The sequence below is a fragment of the Dipodomys ordii genome, unplaced genomic scaffold (genome assembly GCF_000151885.1).
Source record: "Dipodomys ordii isolate 6190 unplaced genomic scaffold, Dord_2.0 Scaffold1, whole genome shotgun sequence".
NCBI lineage: Eukaryota > Metazoa > Chordata > Mammalia > Rodentia > Heteromyidae > Dipodomys > Dipodomys ordii.
The window spans coordinates 24,732,588-24,757,179 of NW_012267217.1; the positions used below are offsets into that span (position 1 = coordinate 24,732,588).

A 24,592-nucleotide genomic window follows, 5' to 3' on the forward strand; every position below is an offset into this window, starting at 1 on the left:
CACCTGTAATCCTAGCTACTCAGAAGGCTGAAATCCTAATGATTTCACTTTGAAGGCAGGCTGGGAAGAAAAGTCCTCAAGACTTTATTTTCAATTAACCAGCAAAAAGCAGGGCTGTAGGTATGGCTCATTAGTAGAGCATAAGGTCCTGAATTCAAATTCTGATACATTTTTTTTAGCTGGTTCTGGGGCTTAAACTCAGGGCCTAGGCATTGTCCCTGAGCATTTGTGCCAAACCATTTGAGTCACAGTTCTACCACTTGAATCACAGCTCCTTTCTGGCTTTTTGGTGGTTAACTGGAGATAAGACTCCTCAAAGACTCTCAAAGACTCCTACCTTGGCTTGCTTGGCTCCTCAGATCTCAGCCTCCTGAGTGGTTAGGATCTCAGATGTGAGTCACCGATGCCCACTATGTCCTGTCACTTTTTGATTAATTATAAACCCAAAACTTTAAGTAAATTATTTTCCTTATAAAAAAACCTACTTAGGTTCAGTATGATATTAACATAATTAACAGAATGATTTTCATTAATATGAAATCTAAATTACTTTTCAGCAGCAATTTAAGCACACTCAAAAACTTCAATTCTCACTTGATCAACGATTATGGAAAAAAGTTATTGTAAAATAGAAAAACCATTAATACTTCTTCGAAGACCTTTACCTCCAAAACTCCCTAAATTGTCTACATATAAGAAGAAAATCACTACAGGTATGTGTGTTAATCAGACATTTGCATTAACCTTTGTGCATTTCAATAGAAATTCATTGACTTGTGCTGCTCAGAACCACTAAGGACATTCACTAATCATAACTGACAAATGTGTGTTGTAAAATGATAACATTTGGTTGTCAATTCTATAAGTACAATACAATCCAAACAAGTCCAGTTCTACAAGTACAGTCTTTATTTGTGCACTTGGTAATGTAGGTTTTCCTCATTGATAAAATTTATTTGTAACTCTAAATCAGCACTTATAGCTCTTTCCAAGTCATGGGTGGCCATGGATAGCTAAGAAAGATATGAATCATTCAACACAATACTCCCTTCTGAGAAGAACTGGGAAACCTATGGGCTTTTTGTTTCAACTCTCACTCTGTGAACAAGTGTCCCTTTTCTCTGGTATGTTTAGTGCCATGTTTCTTCAACTTTGTGCTTTTTGTTGGTATTTGCACTGTTTAAAATAACCCTTCGCAGCTGGGTGGGTGCCAGTGCCTGTAATCCTAGATGCTCAGGAGGCTGAGGTCTGAGGATCATAGTTTGAAACCAGCCCGTCCAAACAAATCTGAAAGACTCTTATCCCCAATTAACCAGAAAAAAAAAATCTCAGAAGTGGAGGTATAGCTCAAGTGATAAGAATGGTAATCTTAAGCAACAAAGCCAAGCAAGTGCAAGAGGCTCTGAGTTCAAGCTCTAATACTGTACACGTGCATGTGCTCCACCTCTCCACCCCTACACACTCGCACACAATGGCCATAAGCATAGTGCTGCAATGCTATCCAATATTTCTGCATAGAATGAGTCTGTACTTTTCAAAGATTAGGTTCCATAAAAAGGATTCCATTGGGAGAATAGCCCTGCTTATACCTTGATTGTAGCTCAATGATACTGATTGTAGACTTCGGATTCCAGGCAGTGAGAGAACAAATTTCTGTTGTTTTAAGCCACCCAGTTTGTGGAATTTTTTTTTACAGCAGCCATAAGAAACTACTATGGATTTGTGTGTTCACTTCAGCAGCACATATACTAAAATTGGAACGATAAGGAGAAGATTAGCATGGCCCCTGCACAAGGATGACACACAAATTAGTGAAGTGTTCCATATTTTTTAGACACGTGAGGAAATGCTCAACCTCCCTAGCCATAAAAGAAATGTAAATCACAACATTGAGATACCACCTCACCCCAGTTAGAATGGCTATACTCAAGAACTCTAATAACAACAAGATGCTGGAGGGGATGTGGACAGAAGGGAACCTTACTGCATTGTTGGTGGGAGTGTAAACTTGTTCAACCACTTTGGAAAGTAGTATGGAGGTTTCTCAAAAGACTCCACATAGAGCTCCCCTATGACCCAGCAATCCCACTTTTGGGCATTTACCCACCCAAATAATCACAAACAAGACCATACTAAAGCTATCAGCACAACTATGTTTATTGCAGCATTATTTACCAAAGCTAAGATATGGAACCAACCCAGACGCCCATCAGTAGCTGAATGGATCAAGAAAATGTGGTATATATACACAATGGAATTCTATGCCTCCATCAGAAAGAATGACATTGCCCCATTTGTTAGGAAATGGAAAGACTTGGAAAAAATTATATTAAGTGAAGTAAGCCAGGCCCAAAGTAACATAGGTCTCATGGTTTCCCTTATTTGCAATAACTAGTATGTTTCTGAGACAAGCAGAAATGGTCAGATAACTTGATGTTAGGCGAAATGAACCCCAAGATAAGGACTCAAATGTTTTTTTTCTTTTTTGCTATTGTTTCTAACATATTTATAAGATATTTCTTTGTTGCTTTGTATGTCCCTCCCCCATGGCATAACCCCTGTTTTCACTTTATTTGATGTTGGTATAATTGGGGGAGGGGAAAGAAAAAAACAAATTGTTTAAATAGGGATACAGGTAGACCCATTGCAACAATGAGATGTACAAGACGTTATGTCGAAAAACGAACTTTACAACTTTGGCAGGGGGGAGTGGGATGGAAAGGGATGGGAAGGGGAAACAAAGGAGGAGGCAACAATGCTTGATAAGAAATGTACTCATTACCTTGCCCATGTAATTGTAACCCCTCTCCACAGTATTTTCATCATTAAAAAAAAGAAACCACTATGGATATTTGTGTGTGTGTGTGTGTGTGTGTGTGTGTGTGTGTGTGTGTGTGTGTGTACTCAGAAGATATATCTCTACAAGGGAAATCAGAACAGAAATCACTGATGAATGTGGTTTGGGCATGGTAAGTTTGAGACATTAGGGCTTATGGATTGAGATTTTAAAATTTAATTAGTGAAGCCAGATGCTGGTGGCTCATGTCTGTAATCCTTGCTACTCAGAAAGCTAAGATCCGAGGCTCATGGTTTGGAACCAGTTCAGACAGGAAAGTTCTGTGAGACTTTTATCTCCAATTAACCAACAAAAGGCTAGTAGTGGTGTAGCTGTGACTCAAGTGGTAGAGCACTAGCTTTAAGCAAAAACGTTCAGGGACAGTACCTAGGCCCTAAGTTCAAGTTGCAGGACCTGACACCAAAAAAAAAAAATATTACTGTATATGGCAAATAAGACTGAGGTCCTAGGAATATTAAGTGGTAAATTAGGAAAGAAAAAGATTTACTTAGAAAGGAGGGATGAGTCACCAGAATGGAAGGAAAGGAAAAATGATAGCCTGTTATCACGAAAAAAAGAGTAGATTAAAATACCAAATGGTCAGATATCATTCTTGTACATAAAGTATGTTAACCATATCCCTCCTGCATCATCCTTTCCAGTTATACCTCCAACTATATCCTCAATAGGACCTATTTGACATTCCTGTCATTGTTTCCTAAAGGGTACGTACATTGTTTACAAAGATCTCACCTTGGTGTTTCATACCTGCACATGTAGTATTTTAATCAGATTGACCCCTTCACTTACTCTCTTTCCTTTATCCCCTAACACTTATTATTCAACTTTTGTTCATAGATACAGTGCACTTCAATGTGATTCACCCTCCAACATTCCCTGAAGATTGGTTTGGGGATGGGAAGGGATGAGTCTGATTAAGGTATATTGTATGTACATGTGAACATATCATATGAAAACCTTCTTGTACAATGAATTGATGCAAATACAGATGAGTGAAAAATTCAACTTCTAATAAAATGTATCCATTTTAAAAACATAAAAGGCAACTACTAGTTTATATCTATGTGTGTATATATATTAAATATATATATCACATGCTAAAAAGGAGGTCATAAAGAAAAATTATAATACATATCCACTGAGTGTAGCCACAAGACATCAGTAGTAACTGTAATAATAGTTTTGATATTAGAAATGGAAAACTGCAGGTCACACTTACTTGAAAAGTAAATGTGAGTAGACTTGTAGTGTCAGTGTTAAAATATAAAGAGGTTGGAAGTGGTCATCTCCATCCTCAAATGAATCAAAAAAGCAAACAAGCAATCAATGATCTTTTCTATGTTAGAGAATTCTACTTCTAAATATGGGGGGTGGTAGAGAGGCAGGAAACACAAGTTATCCTTCAACCTTGGTTCCGTTACAAGAAAGAATTTAGAGGCAGGATGAATTCAAACATGAGAGCTCCAGCCTTTTCTTAAAGATTGAACACAGTACAGGATGTGCTCAGATGGGGTACCATGCAGGTGCAAAGAGATGCATTATCCAATCTTTAGCAGAGCATGTATAGGTTTTGTGTCCTTGATATTACAATCTATACTGGATTTCTTTGTACTGACCACATGGCCTGTGATTCTCTGCTTTGCTTCCTCTCATATAGCACTTATTCTAAAAGGTATTATAGCCTTTACTGTGCTTTGTGACTTCAGACATAAGGAAGTTAAACCAAAAGGATATAATCATTCACTTGTATTCTCGAAGAAATGCATTGAAAGTTGCTAGAGATACATATACATCTGCTTTCTTTTCAAGATCCCTTGCCTGAATGAAACCGTTTGCAATTATCAGTGCTATTTCTTTGTGTAAAGTCTGAGGGTAAGAAGAAATGTGGCACAGTGTGGAAAGATTTACTTGAATATTTTTGCTTCTTCACTTATTTTTCCTTTCTGTATTTCACAGGAAAAACTATCATCCCAAAGCCTAAAAAGGTAGGATCAAAATGGAAACTAGTTCCTTTGAAGCAGAAGAAAACTGAACCATTAACAGGTAGGACACTTAAATGTTAATTTTGATGATTTGCTAGAGGTTGAGTGTAGACCTCCTTGAGATTTAGAAGTTTCTGGTAACTCTACAGTGCCATGGTTTTTCCTTTTGGAACGCACCAAGTTCTTTGAGAAGAGTGGAGACATTTGTCCTCGAGGAAGAAGGGTAAGGTGTTCATTTAAATAGTCCCAGGAGCAAGTCACCAGTAGCTCACACCTGTAATCCTAGCTACTTAGGAGGCTGTGACCTGAGGATCACAGTTTGAAGCTACCCCAGGCAGGAAAGTCCAAGAAAATTTTATCTCCAATTAACCACCAGAAAACTGGAAGTGGTGCTGTGTCTCAAAATGGTAGAGCGCTAGTCTTGCATGTAGATAGTAGAGATAGTGCCCAGGCTCTGAGTTCAAGCCCCATGACCCATAAAATAAAATAAAATCATCCCAGAGCATTCTCCACAACAAAGATATGTCCTTTAAGAGAAGTTAGGTCACCAGAACCCCATATAATTTAAAGGAAGGGAAAATTTAGCCAAGTCTAGCCCCTTTAGCTTTCGTATTCAGGGAAGGTGAGGAGAGGGAGACTAAAACAATTTCTGACCCATAGAGAAGAGGTTCAGGCCCACTCAAAAACCGAGGTTTAATCATATCACAGAACATTTCCCACACTGTTTCACCCTATACTAGATCAATAGCATTATAGCATAATAATAGTGGATTGCAATTGAGGGAGCTATAAGATACATACTCTATTCATTAAAGACTTCATAGGGAAACTCAAAGACAACAAAAAAGAAAAGATGAGGGAGGGGGGAACAATGTTCGACAAGAAATGTACTCATTATTTACATAACTGTAACCCCTCTGTACATCACCTTTACAATAAAGTAAAATAAAATTTGTAAAAAAGACCAAAAAAAAAAGGATAAAGGAAACTGAAGCTACGCATGCAATTATCTACCCTTCTGTAACTTACATATCAAGTTTAGCTTTCAATTAAAAATTACTCTAGCTAAGTATAACTATGCCACAGGTCTGTGAAGCTTACATAATCACTTAATCTCGATAAAAACATTGGGAGAAAAAATTACAATGTATGTTTGCTTATGTATTTATTTATTTGTTATGTGTTTATCTATTTATTTTTGTATCAGTATTAGGGCTTGAACTCAGGGCCTGAGTGTAATGTTCAAGGTTGTTATTCTACCACTTGAACAACAGCTCTCCTTCTGGCCTTTGGTTGGTTAATTAGATATTAAAGTCCCATGGACTTTTCTACCCAGGCTTCTTTGAATTGGGATCCTCAAGTCTCAGCCTCCTGAGTAGCTATGTTATAGATGTGAGCCACCAGTACTTGGCTACAAAACATGGGGGCGGGGAATAAATCTAAACAGACGGAGCTAACATCAAAACCATGTTCAGGAATAACACAGACCTTGAAATTGATCAGGCAGAAAACTGAAAATAACTATGATTAATATGATAAAAATTAATATCTTGCCTTCTCATTTCAATATAGAGGTCATCCATGTATTGCGTTCAGCTGAGAAAAATGTCATGTAACGTTCTGCCCCATGGGAAAGAAAAGGCACATCTGGTAGACTGAGATACATAAGAATCTGGGCTCATGGGTGCCGGTGCTACTCAGGAGAATAAGTTCTGAGGATCCAGATTCAAAGCCAGCCCAAGCAGGAAAGTCCATGGGACTCTTATCTTCAATCAACCACTAGAAAACCAGAAGTGGTACTGTTGCTCAAGTGGTGAAGCACTTGCCTTGAGCTGAAGAGCTCAGGGACAATGCCCAGGCCCAGAGTTCAAGCCCCACAACCAATAAAAAAATTTTTTTAAGTAAAATAAAAAAGAACTTACTGGAAGGTGCCATCAAAACCCAGGACCCAGACACATGCATAGATGAAATTGAGGAAAAGGAATCAGGGGAAAGCATAGCAGGTGGACATCTGGCCTAGAGGACAATCATTCCAGACAAAGGAGAATGCAGAGGGCTGTACAAGGGAAGGCCCTCAGGGCAAAAATAGGGAACTAAGGTTTTTAAATAGCTGGGAAAATTTCTACCAGAAGTTTGGCAGGTTGAATGGAGCATTGGGGAAAAAAATGATTGATCCATAGAAAACCAAGCATATGAAAAACTGAAGCAAGTATTATTTTGTTGTTATTGGTAGTGATCATGGGGCTTGAACTCAGGGCCTGGGCACTGTCCTTGAGCTTCTTTGCTCAAGGCTAATGCTATATATACCATGTTGAGCCACAGTGCCACTTTGGGTTTTCTGGTGGTTAACTGGAGATAAGAGTCTCATGGACTTTCCTGCCTGGGCTGGCTTTGAACCATGATCCTCAGATCTCAACCTCCTGAGTAGCTAGGATTGATTACAGGCATGAGCCACTGGCACCTGGCCAAGTGTTATTTTTTGAAAGAGTGAAAAGTGGTCAAAGGACAAGGCTCAGCAGAGAACAAAATCTGTTTCTACATATTTTATCAATAATAATAATAACCATATATAAATGCTTGTTGGCTGTTAATATACCCCCCCCCAAAAAAGAATCTGGGCTCAGTGGATTTCTAGATGTAAAAGAGAAAAGACTTACTGTTTAGCTTAACTAAATGTGTGACATTTTATAGCCAGTATCAGAATGTTCTCAAACTTCATCCAAGTCATCTTGCTAGAGTTTGAATGACAAATGGTTATAATCTTTCCTTATATCCTATATTTCTCCATCGGCTCTGTTCTTCCCAGAGCATCTCTCCACTCTTTCTAAATCTAATATGATTTGGCCTTTGCACTTTTTCTATTGTTCAAACTTTATCCCCATCACTTAACCAAAGCTGAGCAAGCATAAACATATTTCAGATGGTGAGAGATCTGTAAATGGGTAAAGAAAAATTATAAAAGCTAAGACAGTCCTAGTTTTATGCCTGACATACTGATAAATGGAATGTAAATTTACTTCCTCTCTCTCTCTCTTCTTTCAGCCAAGACTGGTAAAACTAAGCTACTCAATGTACCAGTTACTGAAGATAAAGTCATTCCAAAACGAATAGGTAGAACTAGGCTTCTTGAAGTTTCAGAAAAACATCCACAATTACAAGTCAGTATCCGAAATATCTGTCTTGATTTTCAGATACCAGGAAGACGAACTGTGATCCCCAAATCTGTTATCCGTACCTATTGGCACTTACCAGAGACTGCTCCTCCTCCCATATTTTTCCCACGATGTCAGTCAGCTTCTAAGCGAGTTTTTGGGGAAAAGTTGAAAAAACAACTCAAGAAGATTCCGGTTGGTCAAATAAGAGACTCTTCAGATATTCCCTCAAAGTTTTCCCAACCTTTCAGTGGTCGTTACTTGGTTATCACTACCCGGTTAAAGGAAAGTTCTCCTCAGCTTGAAATTTTGCCAAAGATTACAGACTCTGAGCTTCCTTCTACTCTGAAAGCGTCAACTGAAGTATTAGTAAGCTCTGCATCCAGCAGTGTATCTATTAAACCAGAGAAGACTGTATCTTGGAAAGCTGATGTTAAGCAAATCGTCAATAAAGTGGTACTAGGCGATGTTAAGCAAATCGTCAATAAAGTGGTACTAGGCTCAGCTAAGTTTGTAGGAATGAAAAGCTTACCAATACCAGTGATCCCAAGAAAACCTCGAAGACAATCTGAAATAGGTAAATATGATAGAACATGGTCTGTAATAACAAGGGTCAATTAGAGCAAAGTGGGGAGAAATATATATAAGCAAATGGGACCCTTTCTCGGGGTTTTAAGGGTGAAAAGGTAAAATCACCTTTTGCATATATACTTAACACCTGGGACAATGGGCTGTAACAAGAATCCTGATCTTGTTGTTCTACCCAGGACAAACTGGGGACTCCAACCATGGGGTAATGATGAGAGCCAAAAGGATCGCTGAATCAAAGGTTCAGAAAAACTGACATGAAGGAAAAAATGTGCATGAACAGGAATGAGAAGGTTATCTAGATGAACGCCATAAGTAAAGGCCTTCATGGATTCATTTCCATGGATCATCCCAATTCACTAAATAATGAGCAATTACAACGAAGTTCTAATACCCTCAAATGAATTTTAACAACTCCAAACTTGTCTCCCCCACCCATTTTTTTTTCTTCTAGAGGCTCTCGTAGAAAGTGGGAAGGCAGAGACTGTCCAAAAATCAACACAGGAAGGTAAATTCTAGATTTATATCATTCTTTTAGAAACTATAAAATTCATTCTCTGCATAAATATTGGTAATTTTGTGTATAGATTGTGTAATTCAGTGTGTCTCAATGTCACTTTCAGTTTCTTAAGCCAATTACTGATCAATTAACTTTTTGAAAAAAATATTATTAGTATGTAATTGTTCAGAGCAGTCACAATTCCATAAGTCAGGTTATGAGCACATTGCTTCTTGGTCAGTGTCACTCCTTCCTTCATTCTCTCTCCTTTTCCTCCTTCCATCCCTTCCCATGAGTTAGGAATTAATTTTTCTGTGTGTGTGTGTGTGTGTCTATGTGTCTGTGTGTGTCTGTGTCATCTGTATCTGTATCTGTATGTGTCTCTATGTCTATGTGTGTCTCTGTGTGGTCCTGGGGCTTGAACTAAGAGCCTAGGCAGTGACCCCGAGGTTAATTGCTCAAGGCTACCACTTGAGTCACAGCTCCACTTTTAGCTTTTTTGATATTGGAGATCAGAGTCTAATGGACTTTCTTGCCTGGGCTAGCTGAGATCTTCATATCTCAGACTCCTGAGTAACTAGGATTACATGTGTGAGCTACAGGTGCCTGGCTAAGTTTGGACTGTGAACCAGATATTATAGTGATGTTAGGGATGCCGAAGCTGACATATGATTATTTTTGTTTGTATATTTTATGGTGCTGGGAATGGAACCCAGGGAGACCCGTGCTGAGGAGGCAATGTGCACTGCCACTTAACTATAGTTTAGTTATAGTTAGTTGAGCCCCTAAAAGTTGATGCATTTTTTAATCTGAATGTGGCAGATAGACATGAATTAATGAGAGTTAACTACTAATTCCAGACAGTGTCATAGGGCTTTAACCTTAGTTTTTTTTTTTAGCATAAATTGAGAAAAAAAGATTACATCATCCCAGGCTTTGCATTCGTCTCTACCAACACTATCACAAAAATAGTAGGTAGCAAACAATTTGTAATAATCAGGCACCCAAAGACAAAAACCAAATAAATGAAAACTAGCAGGAAATAATACCCACAGGAGTGTTAGGTATTAGAATTACAGACACAAATTTTAAGATAGCCCTAAAACTTCTTGCTCTATACATGATTGATAGCTTCTACTGGATTTGCCTTCTTGCCAAATAAACTATTAAAGCTGCCAAAATGTACATGAAATCAATGTTGAAGGCACTGGAAAGTAACCAATGCAGGCATGGATTTAGTGACTAAATACTTGAAGGAAGGGAAGCTCATGCCAGAGTTACACCTTGACCTTAGCTTTTTGCCTATTGGCATTTGTGCTGTGGGAGAAGAGAATCCAAGCAGAATGTGTCCATGTCAGGGGGCAGAGGAGATGGCTCTTAGCTTCAAAGCTGAAAGGATCAGTAGAACATAGGGAACAAAGTTTAGGACAAGAGAGGACTGAAAGGAAGTAAATTTGGAAATCTGTTCACAAATTCCCTCAAGGATACCAGATAATTTCTAAGCTGGGAATTGGGAAACAGGACTCTGAGACTTACTGCAGAGGGGAAATCAGCAAAGAAACTAAAGAATCACATAAATTTTTCTAGTTATATCAAAAGATGGATAATAGAGCTCAAATTCTGCCAAACTGTTAAGTGCCCTGGTGAACACATGGAGCTCTGATCAGAAAACCTATACCTAAAAATAGGCCCATCCTAACAAAGCTCAACACTAGGCATGAAAATAATCAGTGCTACTCTTGACTAAGAAAAAGAGGGGTGGGCAGGGGAGAGTATTGTCCATACTTCTTAAAATTGTTCCTTTATAAATGTTATCTCAGCATTAAGTTTTAAAAAAATATCACAATACATCAGAGACAGAGGTCTGGAAATCAAAAATTCAAAGCCAGCCTAGGCTATAGAGCAAGAGCTTGTTTCAAAAAGAAAACAAAAGTGAGAGGAAGAAAAAGAGATAGAGAAAAAGTAAAGAGGAAAGGAAGAAGGAAGGAAGGAAGGAAGGAAGGAAGGAAGGAAGGAAGGAAGGGATGGAGGGAGGGAGGGAGGGAGGGAGACAGTCATGGATGCAGAGAGGGAGGGAAGAAGGAAGGAAGGAAGGAAGGAAAAGGAAGGAAGGAAGGAAGGAAGGAAGGAAGGAAGGAAGGAAGGAAGGAAGGAAGGAAGGAAGGAAGGGAAGAAGCACCCTACAAAACAAATTGTCTGAAAATTAGTGGAAAGAAAAGATCAGAAACAGCTCCTAGTTGGAGTTTCTGACAGGGTTTTAAAAGTCACTGTGAGTATTGTGCTCAAGAGAATAAAGAATAGGTTGGAGAGATTCACTGAAATACTGGAATTTGGGGTTTAAAAATTAAACTCAAAATTCTAAGGCAGAAAAAGAACATAACAAATGAATCTTTGAGTAACAGTAGTTAGCAGGAGGTACTACTCCATCTGTAGGACTTTCTGACCCCACCAGCCCTCCCTGTTATTCAGCCAGTCTGTGACATGGATTAATTTTGGGGTCTCCTTCACCTTATGAGATTAGACAATATGTATAGCCTAATCATATTTTTTTGTCTTTGAGTTTTTGAGGGTTCACTCATTGGAAGATTCAAAGCAAGTGAAACAGATACTTCAGAGACCAATGAAGGATTTCTATTGATTTCTTCTTTCCCACTCAAAAGGCAGCTAGGGTGGGTGAGCACACAGCTCATTCCCTCTGCCATCCTTCTTGCTGCATTCCCTCTCCCAAGAACAAGTCTCTTTATATCACACCATACACCTTTCTTTATTCTGCAGTTAATTTTTATATCTGTTGATCTGAAAGGGGTCCGGTGTGTTTTCAGAGTTCAAAGGTGAACTTTTTGATGTTGTAGTGATGCTAAGATGCGTTACTTTCTCTCATTGAAGCAAATGACCTGCAAATCTCAAAACATATTGGAGATCTCAAAATACATTCTGGCAAGTAATACAGCAAGAATGGATGCACATTTATAAACTGATTACTGTACATAAAATCTCCAACTATTTTTTCATCCAATACCTGGTGTATGCTTACACAGTCCATATTTTAATGGAAGGCAAAGCCCACCACGTCATGACAAAGTGCATTTGGATACAGTCTTTTTATTTCCCTCAGCTCTTCAGCTCAAGACAAATGCTCAAACACTTGAGCCACAGTGCCACTTCTGGTTTTCTGGTGGCTTATTGGAGATAAAAGTCTCACAGACTTTCCTGCCCGGGCTGGCTTCAAACCTCGCTCCTCAGATCTCAGCCTCCTGAGTAGCTAGGATTACAGGTGTGAGCACCCAGTGCCCAGCATCCCTGAGCTTTTTTTTCAAGGCTAGTTCTCTACTGATTGAAACACAGCTCCACTTCCAGCCTTTTGGTAGTTAATTGGAGATAAGAGTCTTACAGACTCCCCAAGCAAGGCTGGCTTTAAACCATGATCCTCAGATCTTAGCCTCCTGAGTAACTAGGATTACAGGTGTGAGCTACCTGGAGACCAGCTAGATAGTGTTTTCTTGGCTAATTCCTGAGCTGTTTGTTTTTTTTTCCTTTCCTTTTCTATGTGGAATCTCCAAACTGAGAGAAGAGTTAAATTGCACAGGGTATTTGGATCAAGATGATGTTAGGGGAGAAATGGAGCTGTCTCTTGGGAGGTGATATCTGAGCTATGCTCTTGTGGTTTCCTTTATATTTTATGTTCTCTTTGGCTTTGTTTATTTAGGATTGATTAGAACCACTGGAACCATCAGAACCATAAAGCCAGATAGCCATGTTTTACGTGGCGAAGGTTTTAAGTCAGTTGCAGCCACACGCTATGAAACTATCATGGCCATTGTCGAACTGGCAATCGTGACCTGCCAAGTACATGGAAGAAATGCACTTAATCTCAAGGTTTGCTACAGCTTTTGAACATCAGTCTCCTGATGCACTAACAAGTACTTTTTGAGTATCCTATTGTAGGTTAGTTTCCATGGTATTGATGGAGTCTTTCCTAATTCAATAGATTCCCCCAAGAACATAGTAAAATTGCATCTCTAAATCTGTCTGTAATCATTTGTTTTTAGTCTCACCAGCTATATTATCAAAAGATAATTACAGTCCTTTTTTTTTTCATTACCCAACCTGGTATGGACAGTGGGTTTCCAGCTTATTATTATACTTTTAAGTTATCAAAAATCTTTGGAACTCATGCCAAATCTACTGCTAGGCTAGATTTGTACAAGCATGGAGAATAACAATAATAGTAACTAAAGTCTATTAAATATTAATTATATTCTGTACGAGCACTAAAACTCACTGCTCTGCAAAGTATATATTAGAATCTTTACTTACAGATGAAAACCCTGGGGGGCTGGGAAGGTGGCTCAGTGGTAGAGCGCTTGCCTTGCATGCTTGAGGCCCTGGGTTCGATTCCTCAGCACCACATAAGCAAAAAGAAAAAAACCGCAAGTGGCGCTGTGGCTCAAGTGGTAGAGCACTAGCCTTGAGCTGAAGAGCTGAGGGACAGTGCCCAGGCCCAGAGTTCAGGCCCCACAACCAGACCCCCACCCCCCAAAAAAGAAATAAAACGCTGAAGCTTAGTGAAACTATATTTCATGAGACCACCCAGTAAGCAGGTAGAAGAGGTTGGATTTGGACCCAGAATTCTTTGTCCTCCAATCTGTGTGTTTAGCAGGCACTAGTGGCTCATGACTGTAATCCTAGCTACTTAGGAGGTAGAACTGAGGTTCACAGTTCAAAGCTAGACCAGGCAGAAAAGTCTATGAGACTCTTACTTCCAATTAATCACCAAAAACCCGAAGTGGAGCTGTGGCTTAAGTGGTAGAGCACTAGCCTTGAGCAAAATAGTGCAGGGCTTGAGTTCAGGCCTTGGGACCCAAACACACACACACACACACACACACACACACACACACACAATCTGTATGTCTAATTGAAATAAGAAAAACAGCAGAGACCATTTTGAAAATGCCACCCATTAGACAGTGACATGTGCAGTTTTCAGCTAGATTTAGTGTTCAATATGGAAAGACTCTTCTCCATCAGTCAAATCTCTAAGAATTGTTTCTTTTGCCCTGTATTTTGTAACCTGGGAGGGAGCTTAGCATCAGCGTAGCAACATTGATTGTGAGGTCACTTAGCACATTAAGTTTTCATTTGTTTATTCTCTGAAAAACAGTATAATCTTTCTTTTAAAAATTTTATTGGTCTACATTACATAGTAAGAGGTTTCATCATAACATTTCCATATGTGCACAAAATGACCATACTTACCCTCTGTGTTACTCTTTCTTTTCCCTCCCTACCCCCCTTCTTCTTTTTTTTTTTTTGCATTGTCTAAGAGCCACCTTTTTATTTCAGGATTTTGCTTCAGTTTCTCCTACTTTTTAACAAGTAGTAGCCAGACACCAGTGACATCTCCTTTTCTATGTGTGTTGCTTTTCTGTTTTCCATGCATTTCAGCTGTTCTGTCCCCATCTCATGATTCCTGATACTCTTCTTCTCTTTGTCTTTGAATTTTTACCTCTCTTCTCTCTTACAGTTTGTCCTTTCTTCTTCTTTTTCTCTCTGACCCTCCTCAAATCTCATGCAAGAACCTTCTAATCTGTGATTATTTCCCTCCCTCCCTCCCTTCCTTCTTTTCTTCCTTCCTTCCTTCCTTTCTTCCTTCCTTCTTCTCTTCACAGAGTGTCTCTTTGTAGCCTAGGCTGACCTTTGCCAGCCTCTTGAATGCTGATATGAGCCACGATACCCAGCTACATGGCATTTTCTGAAGGCAGATATGGCACTATGTGTGAAGGGCCAGAAGTAGTTTACAAATGAATAATTTGGGCATTATGCCGAATACAGCAGAACACACATTCATCTCTTCCAAGAACTCAGCTTCACCACTCATATGTAGCACTTCTAGTTTCAGTGGAAACTGGAGTTTTCATGATTTCAACTCTCAAGGTTTCAATAGGATTTTAATCTTTCAGGATTGTAATTTGGGGGATTTGATATTGTGGCTTTCAGAATTATGATCAACACCACCAACAAAACTAATATTTTCAGCATGTTTACCATGTTTAAGGTTTGGGCCACAGAAAAATAAGATGTGCTTTGTAAACTACCAGAGGAAACTGAGACTATAATTCAATATAAAATCACATTAAACAGAAAATATAGGCAAAAGACTTTTAACAATTTGCTGAAACAAATTACCCTTTTAAATTTGAAAAGATGCTCTCTCTCAGTCAGGGTAAGCGCAACACAATTTAAAAGTACCTGGAAGGTCTAGCATGATAACATAATCCTGTAATGCCAGAATTTTAAAGATGGAGCCATTAAGATAAATTTGAAGCCAACTTCCACTGTATAGCAAGATCCTTCTTCAAAAACCAACAACTAAGTAAAACTAACTAACACTACACAGAGTTACAATTTCTCCATGAACTTAGGAAAGTTTGATTGTATACCTTATTGCTGAGGTTGTCTGTCATACTGTTGTTAGATATTCCAAAATGCTGCAATCCTGTGGGCAGATTTTATATTAATCATTAATTCCTTACCCTTTGTCACTTTCCTTTAGGGATTTTCTCTCCGGTATTGTCCAGACCTCTCACCAATTGCTTTACAATTGGTATATCTTAACCTAGCATTTAATGATCTCACCCAATTTCCTCATGAAGTGAGTCCATTTTATTGTTGTTTGTATATTGATATAATTTATTATTGTGAATAATTGTAACCAAACTAGACAGTTTAAACACTCCAAAATTATTTTAAAGTAAACACATTTTGGGTTGCTTCCAAAAAAGGCTCACTGTAGAAAAGTACAGATTTTTTTCTTAGGAAGACTCAGCACTATGATCCTCAAAGACTGGGTGAAAGTCAGGTTCTCAAATACATTCTCATAATTGTGTCACTCATAACAAGTAACTTCTTCTTCTGAATAAAACCTAAAGTACCTCTATCCATGTGCTAATCATGAGCTACAGCAACCAAGTTAATAACTAGACTTGTGTGCCAGTACTGGGGTTTGAACTCAGGGCCTGGCTGCTGTCCCATATCTTTTTCATTCAAGGCTGCCATTGAGCCACATCTCCAACTTCTGTCTTTTGAGTGGATAATTGAAGATTGAAAAATCTCATGGGCTTTCCTCCCCAGACTGGCTTTGAACCTCAATCCTCAGAGCTCATCTTCCTGAATTAGTGAGGATTACAGGTGTGAGCCACCAGGACCCAGTTAACAGTTAACAGTAACAAGATTTAATTACCATAAGGAAGGGTTCGATTTCTGCTTAATAAATTGAATGAAAAATCATCAGATATAGTGTCACTTCAAATAAATGAAACATTAAGAGTAATTAGGGGCAGATTTTGTTTTCAGTGGTTTGGGTAAATGTTTTATTAGTTGCTGGATACTTGGTTGTTCATAAATTGACTTTCAGAATATTGACTTTTATTGAATTGAATTTTGGCAAATTGCCATTCTTCCTGTTTCAAATACCTAGTATTGGAAACATTTTTAATCACAGCAGAAAAAATGCCTATTTTGTGGCACTTGTGCTGTAGTGGGGTGAGAGCACAGGTGTACATACGCCAGCTTTGTGTGCCCTGTGGTGGTAAGAGCCAGGAAGAAAAGTAATGCAAGAGCACAGAAGTAGTAATGTTGTAGGGGTTTCTTTCCACTAGGAAGAATTACCCTGTTCTTTTTTTAATACAAAAAATAAAAACAGTTTTTACTAATTTTTTTCCAGTCCTGGGACTTGAACTCAGGGCCTAAGCACTGTCCCTGAGCTTGTTTAGCTCAAGGCTAGCCCTCTATCACTTGAGCCACAGCACCACTTCTGGCTGTTTCTGTGTATGTGGTACTGAGGAATCAAACTAAGGGCTTCATGCATGGTAGGCAAGCACTCTACCACTAAGCCACATTCCCAGCCCCAGTTTTTACTAATTTGACTAGACAAAATTCTACTAATTTGACTAGATGAGAATTCCCAGGGAATATAAAGATCTTAGAACTCTAAGTTAATTTATATCTTACACACAAATTATCTGCCCAAAAATATTCTATCTAGCTGTGTATTGGTGTCTCACACCCATAAGCCTAGTTACTCAGAAGGCTAAGATCTGAAGATGGCAATTCAAAGCCAGCCTGAGCAGAAAAGTCCATGAGACTCTTATCTCCAATTAACTACCAAAAACAAACAAACAAAAACAGAATAGGACTGTGGATCACAGTGGTAGAACCTTCAGCAAAAGAGCTCAGGAACCACTCCCAGGTCCTGAGTTCAAGCCCACAACTGACAAAAATAAATTTTTTCCAATTAAAAAATCAGGTAGAAGTATAAGGGGGCTATTAAGATGTAAGATATAAAGTGCTTTTTAAAAAAATACTAGGACTTGAATTCAAGGTCTTACTTGCTTGGGTGATGCCTTACTGCTTGAGCCACTCCTTCCGCCTGGATTTTTGCTGGTTACTTGAAAATGAAATGTCAAGGATGCTTCTTCTTCAAGCTAGCTTTGACCCTTAATCTTTCAGATTTAACCCTCTCAAGTAGCCAGGATTATAGACAGAGCTGAACTACTAGCACCTGGAAAAGGGCTCATTCTTCAATAGGCTAATTATTTTCAGTTAGCATAGGGTGAAGGCGGTGAATACAACGCCCATGGTTGGGGTAGGTGGGAAAGCTGCAGTTAATACAGGTTCCATAAAAAGTTCCAAATATTGGAATTAGGTAGAGCACAGAGTAGAATAGTTTAGGGTGGGAGAGGGGTGAAGCAGAAATATTAAATGAAAAGACTGTTAGTAGAAGAAAAGTTCAACCCTAATCAGGAAGATTAATTCTATGCACCTTTCTGGTGAATACCTCTTCCCTCATTTTCATCTGATGGCCTTTCATATTTAGAAAAGGCCTCTTCTTGATCAAAGGTACATGCATACCATAGTTGCAGTATCTCACTGGGTCTACTAGAGCTAGCTGTTAGTTATAAAAAACTGACTGAAAGACTCTATTAAGGGCTATGACATGAGCCAATAAATATTTCAATACTGAATTTACTGTATTTATTCAGAATTTATACGGGTTTTAATGCTGTATTATCTCATCCATGTTTGTTTCTCTTTTATGTCCCCCAGATACTTTCTCTTAAAAATTTACAAGTACTGATACTGAGAAATAATCCTATCAAAGAAATTCCTTCTGAAATTTACCACCTTAAGTACCTTAGAGTATTTGCCATTGGATTCAATTTGATTTATGATCTTCCAAGTGGGTAAGGTTGATTGTCTGGGAGTATAAACACAGAAAATAAAGAGCTTGCACTTTCGTTAAGAATCAGTTTCCCTTTTGAAAGTAGCTGGAAGCTTTTTGGTTATTCATTAAGTCTTACTCTGTTAAAATTTGCTGATTTGTTTCTTATTCTGGTATTCAAAATGATTCTACCAGCTAAACAGTTGGCAGACAATATGGGTCTAGTGAATGAACAAGCAGACATCTCTTGTGAAAGGAATGAATGCAAATCATCTAAAGTGATTCAAGTGAATTGCCCCAGTATCTTTGTGTGTGTGTGTGTGTGTGTGTGTGTGTGTGTGTGTGTGTGTGTGTGTGTGTGTGTGTGTACATGTGCATGTGCATGTGTGCCTGTTCTGGGGCTTGAATCAGGGCCGAGTTGCTGTCCCTGAGCTTTTTGTGTTCAAGGCTCGTGCTTTACCACCTGAACAACAGTTCTACTTCATCATTTTTAGTGATTAATTGGAGGTAAGAGTCTCATGGACTTTCCTGTGTGGGCTGGCTTCAAACCATGACCCTCAAATCTAAGCATTAGCTAAGCTTAGCTAAAGTTGGATGCTATAAATTTATAGTGACATGAATTTGTATTCCCATGTGATGTACTCAATAGCTCTCTTTTTTATAAGAGGAAGAAGGTAGCTACTGGATTGTCCATAGCAACTTTATTTACTCTGAAATAGTCTGAAAAAAAAGTCAGCAATTCAGTCGTGCAACAACAGGGTAACGGAAAACCCACGACTTCTGTTCATAATAGACAAAAAGTGGCCTCCATTTAAATGTTCATTAAGAGATGAGTGTATAAGCAAAATTATGCACACGTACATTCTCACAAAGAATGAAATGCTGGCCCATGCTACAACAAGGATAATTCTTCAGAGCATTCTGTTATGTGGAATAAATCAGAGAGAAAAGAACAAATATGGCATGACTCCACCTATATGAGATCCCTAAGAGCAGGCAGATCCTTTGAGACAGAAATTGATGCTGAGTTTGTAAGAGGAGAAGGTAGAGAAAGAGGATGTGGTGGGGGCTGGGAAGGTGGCTCAGTGGTAGAGCGCTTGCCTTGCATGCCTGAGGCCCTGGGTTCGATTCCTCAGCACCACGTAAGCAAAAAGAAAAAAGCCAGAAGTGGCACTGTGGCTCAAGTGGTAGAGCGCTAGCCTTGAGCTGAAGAGCTGAGGGACAGCGCCCAGGCCCAGAGTTCAGGCCCCACAACTGGACCCCCCCCCATAAAAAAGAGGATGCTGGGCTTGTTTGATGGATATGCAATTTAGTTTTGGAAGTGTATAATGATGATTTGGTACAATACTGAATTTTCAGGAGAAGCAGAAGGTAGAGTAGGAAAGGTCTCTGGACAAGTCTCAGGTCCCATTGAGTGAATGCCTCCACTTTCAGCTTTTTGCTGAAAATTGGACATAAGAGTCTTGAGAATTTGGCTTCCTGAACTGGAAAAGACTAACTGACTTATTTCTCAGAATGTGGTTATTTCTTACCTTCTCAACCTAGGAAGCTATGTAACGCACTCAAGGGGGAAAAAATCTGTTTTTAAAAAAATCAAATCGGGTTTTGTGCACTCTAAACATCTCACACCAGTTTGAATGGATAGATAACTCATAATTAGGAACTTACATGAAAGTTATATCACCTATAATGAAAAGGAGTCTATATAAATTACAAGATCTTACAAAAGGATACTTTACACCGCTACTTATTTCATTGTTTTACTCAGTAATGAAAGTACATACTCATTTTAACGATTGATTTTTCTGTTTATTTAAGGTTATTTTCCCTTCCCAGTCTTGAGGAACTTGATGTTTCCTACAATGAATTTACTGCCATTCCAAATGAAATCCAGAATCTCAGGTATTTTTTTGGAAGTGGCTAGTTCCCAGTTTTATCCCTTGAAGAATAATTGGTAAAGATGGTGCTAAGAACACTGAGTTATTTACTTAATGACCATAAAATATATGAGGCATGTAAAGTTTATGCAAAATCTGAATGATTAATGTACAGAACTTTATAAGGATCGGAGTCCCTATAATTTTTAACAAGGTGTAAAACATAACCTATCATACATTGGAATAAGATAAAACTTCCTTGACTTTATTAAGCTTGAATGAATAAGTATGTATTGATATTTGACTTAGCTATTAGAACATTTTTCTGTGTATCATTATACTGTGATATATGATGTAGTATCCATAGTATTCCTGTGTTTGGAGATACTTCTTTTTCTATAGTGACACAGTTGGCAAACATCTCTGGACACATGTTTCAACTGTATTACTCACACAGTTTGTGTTTATTTGCATAGTAATATTGGCTAGGTTAACTTTCTCTTGATTCTAAAGAAATACTGAAATACATGTTTTGTTGCTACCAAGTTTAATGTCAATTGTAAAGGATGCCAGGTCAAAATTTTAGTTCAATATTTTACATTGCATCAGCATCTTTTTAACACTATGGTTTTCTTTATGTGCAGCTCTCTTGACAAACTGAATGTAGATGGGAATGAGTTGACTGCTTTCCCGTCTGGAATTCTGGACCTTAACCTGACAAAACTCCAATATGAGAATACATACACTCATCCTGCTTTTTGGGAACAGAATTCCAGAAATAGTCCCCTAAGACTTACTGATACCTGTGCTTTTTATATTCTCAGAAATAACCTCTGTATGTTTCATGATGAAATTTCAGCAGAAGTTCAAAGTTTACTTGAAAGGTATGTCAATTCTAAAGTGCCTTTCACCAAAGTATACATTTGAGTACCTAAAATACTGCTCAAGCCGGCCATTGGTTGCTCACACCTGTAATCCTAGCTACTTAGGAGATTGATCATGGTTCAAATACAGACTCTTAGCTCCAATTAACCACCAAATAGCTACAAGTGGTGCTGTGGCTCAAGTAGTAGAGCATTTGATAAAAAGAAAAAAAGGTCAGGGGGTTGTAACAAAGCCTTACAGACAGGTGCAAACAGTAAATCCTCTTTTGCAATCCAGAACTCATTGCTGAATATGAGATTTTGGTTCATGTAAGAAGGAATATGATTCCAACAACAGATGGCAATGTGAGGGTTGTTAACTTACACAGGTTGCTCTGAGAATATGGTGTAAAAAAAAGCAAAAGAAAGAAGGAAGGAAGGAAGGAAGGAAGGAAGATGGAAGGAAGGAAGGAAAGAAAGGAAGGAAGGAAAGGAAGGAAGGAAGGAAGGAGGAAAGAAAGAAGTCAGGGACAACATCCAGGCCCTAAGTTCAAGCCTCCCTCTCCACCTCCACAAACACACACAATAGATGGCAAGTTTTGGTGTCGTGACCTGATTTCAGGACTAAGGCTCTTAACCTCTGTGTACTGATAGTCCATCCAAATAGATCTCTATTTCCTTCAGATAGTATGAAGCTATTTTTACTTACATATTCACAAACAGTGTCCAAACTATTGATTTTAAAAATATTTGTTGTTGGGCATCTGTGGCTCATGCCCGTAAGCCTAGCTATTCAGGAGGCTGAGATCTGAGGATCAAAGTTCAAAGCCAGCCAGGGCAGGAAAGTCTGGGAGACTCTTATCTCCAATTAGCCATCAAAAAGCCCTAAGTAGGGGGTGTGGCTCAAGTGCTAGAGCACTAACCTTGAACAAAAAAGCTCAGAGACAGAGTCCAGACCCCTAGTTCATGCACCAGGATTAGCACAAAAAGAGAGAAAGGTGTTTGTTGTACGCCTAAGAAGGGGGGTTTACCAGGAATATACAAATGATCAATATTGACTTTATAAAAGAAAGGTGTTACAGTTTGTATCTTCAAGGCTCTCTCCCCAACCCCACCCCAGGGGGAAGAGGTAAAACCTTTAAGAGGTAGGGCCTCGTGAGAGATTACTGGGACACAGGACCTTGAAGAGAATGGTGGATATAACTATCTTCCCATTTCTCTTTTGCTTCTTTGTCATGAGGTGAGAAGCTTTCCTCAGCCACTGGCTCCCACAAGAAAGTCCTGCCTCCACACAGGCCCAAAGCAATGGGATCAATACCACAGGTTTTAATCTTATTGGCTGTTTCTTCATTCCAGCACATCCACGTGCGACTGGTGTCAAGGCCCCAGATTTGGAGGTTTTCGCATCATCCGATCCACTGATATTTTTGGAGCCACACAGCTTCCTATTTTGTTTCTGGTCTGTTCTACTTCCTGCCTTGAGAAAATGAGGGAAACTAATTTTATTTACACACGTCTTACAAATAAAATAATAACTCTAAATGTGGACTGGACAGATGAAGAAGAATACAGTTGATACATACTATGTTTAAAAGCCAATCATAGCTACACATGAGCAATTCATGTCTTGGAGTACAGGTTCTGAATGGAAGACACCAGGGTCTCCTTATATAGTGCCCTTTGTTATCCTAGCTCCTTCTGCAAATTTGTAACGATTAGGAAAGTGTTACAGAATAATTACTCATGAAAACTCAGCACAGGCCTTTGGATTTCTGTGGAGATCTGGAAGATTTCTTTTAGACCAGGCTCATTATAAGAAGATAATTGTCCAAATCCTTTGCAAAATATAAAAAGGATTATGTTTTATATTTACATATGGTCTCTTCATGTATACAAACTAAATGACTAAGAGCATCTCAGAGTCATCACTGAAATGTGTGTGTTGATATGATTTCCAAGTTACTAACCCAAGTATTTGGTGTAAGCTTGTATATTTCTGTGGAAATCTGTCCAGTGTAGACGATTTCAATTCATTTGCTTTGGGAATAAAATATTAAGTCCACACTAGTCTCCAGTTGCTTGTATTCATTTCCTGGGTTCTTAGAAAACTTGAACAGGTGAGGTATAGTGGTGCATATGTGTCATTGCACAGGAGGTGCATTCTACATTTTTATGTTACTGTAATTGTTTTATTTTTATTGTTTTGTCAGTCATAAGGCTTCAACTCAGGCCCGGGCATTGTCCCTGATGTCTTTTGCTCAATGTTAGCACTCTACCACTTTGAGCCACAGCATCACTTCCAGTTTTCTGGTGGTTAAATGGAAGTAAGAGTCTCACAGACTTTCCTGCCCGGGCTGGATTGGAGCCACAATCTTCATATTTCAACTTCCTGAGTAGCTAGTGTTACAGGCATGAGTTACCAGCACCCAGATTATGTTATTGTCCTTTATTGTTAAACACAGTAAATCGGTCTTCATTTTCCAAATTATATAACTATTGACCTGTATCTTGACTACTTTGTTTTACATTGCCCTTTATGTATTTGTCTGATCTATATTAATTATTTAAAATCCTTTTGTATGTTTTTTATTGTAAAACTACTGTACAGAGGGGTTACAGTTACATGAGCAAGGTAATGAGTACATTTCCTATCGAGCATTGTTGCCTCCTCCTTTGTTTTTCCCCTACCATCCCTTCCCTCCCACCTCCACAACTACCCTCCCCCGCCGACTTAGAGTCTTACTATTAATCTCAGCTGCCTTAGAACCCTCTATGTCTCCCCGGCTGGTCTTGAATTTAGGATTGCCAGCATCAGGCCTCTGAGTGCTGGAATGATGGCTATGTGTCAATACCCCTGACTCTGTACCTTATGTTTGGATTACTGAATCACTCCGAATTTCTTTAGTCTGAGCACTGACATATGGCTCTAACATTCAAGTCTTTCTAGCATGCTGGGAAGTTGTGGTACTCAGTCTTTACCCTAACATGTTTACTAACATAAAACACCCTTTTCAAGATACACTAAATTCTTCTTGTATACTATAACAATTTTCCCACTTTCTTTTCTTTTCCAATAATTTGTCTACTTAATATCAATATCACCCTATTTTATTTATTTTAACAGAAATCACATCTTGTCAGTTCTAATTACTTGCTATCCTTATGAAATCTCTGTAGCTAGTCTTACAACTTCATTTTCCAATAAAATTGTTTTCCCTTATTCTCTCTACAAGTACACTGCTCTAGACTTTGATTAGAATTATTTTTTTGAAGTTTTATTATTCTATTTTCATCCATATAAAACTTTCATTTGAAGAAAAGAACAGACTGGATAACTTTATATTTGTAATAATAATAAGAATGCTAATCATACTAATTTAGCCATTGGGAGATCTTTTTTTTTTTTTTTTCTGGCAGTACTGAGGCTTGAACCCAGCCCTCAATTGCAAATGTTGCACCAATCAATTTTATGTTTTCGCTTAGGCCATTTCGCTTTTAGCTTGTGGGTTGTTAGGTTTTTTGGTTTTGTTTTTATTTTGGTAGAATCTTGT

General features: G+C 38.6%; 1 protein-coding gene across 1 annotated transcript; it reads left to right on the top strand.

Moving 5' to 3' along the window:
* The first annotated feature begins 607 nt into the window (after nucleotides 1-607).
* Lrrc63 (leucine rich repeat containing 63) lies at nucleotides 608-22,617 on the top strand. Its single transcript, XM_013011336.1, has 9 exons — nucleotides 608-713; nucleotides 7,882-8,568; nucleotides 9,034-9,087; nucleotides 12,785-12,954; nucleotides 15,635-15,733; nucleotides 18,187-18,323; nucleotides 20,120-20,203; nucleotides 20,823-21,062; nucleotides 22,398-22,617. The coding sequence occupies exons 1-9, from the start codon at nucleotides 608-610 to the stop codon at nucleotides 22,615-22,617; spliced, it is 1,797 nt and encodes a 598-aa protein (XP_012866790.1).
* Nucleotides 22,618-24,592: the final 1,975 nt, after the last annotated feature.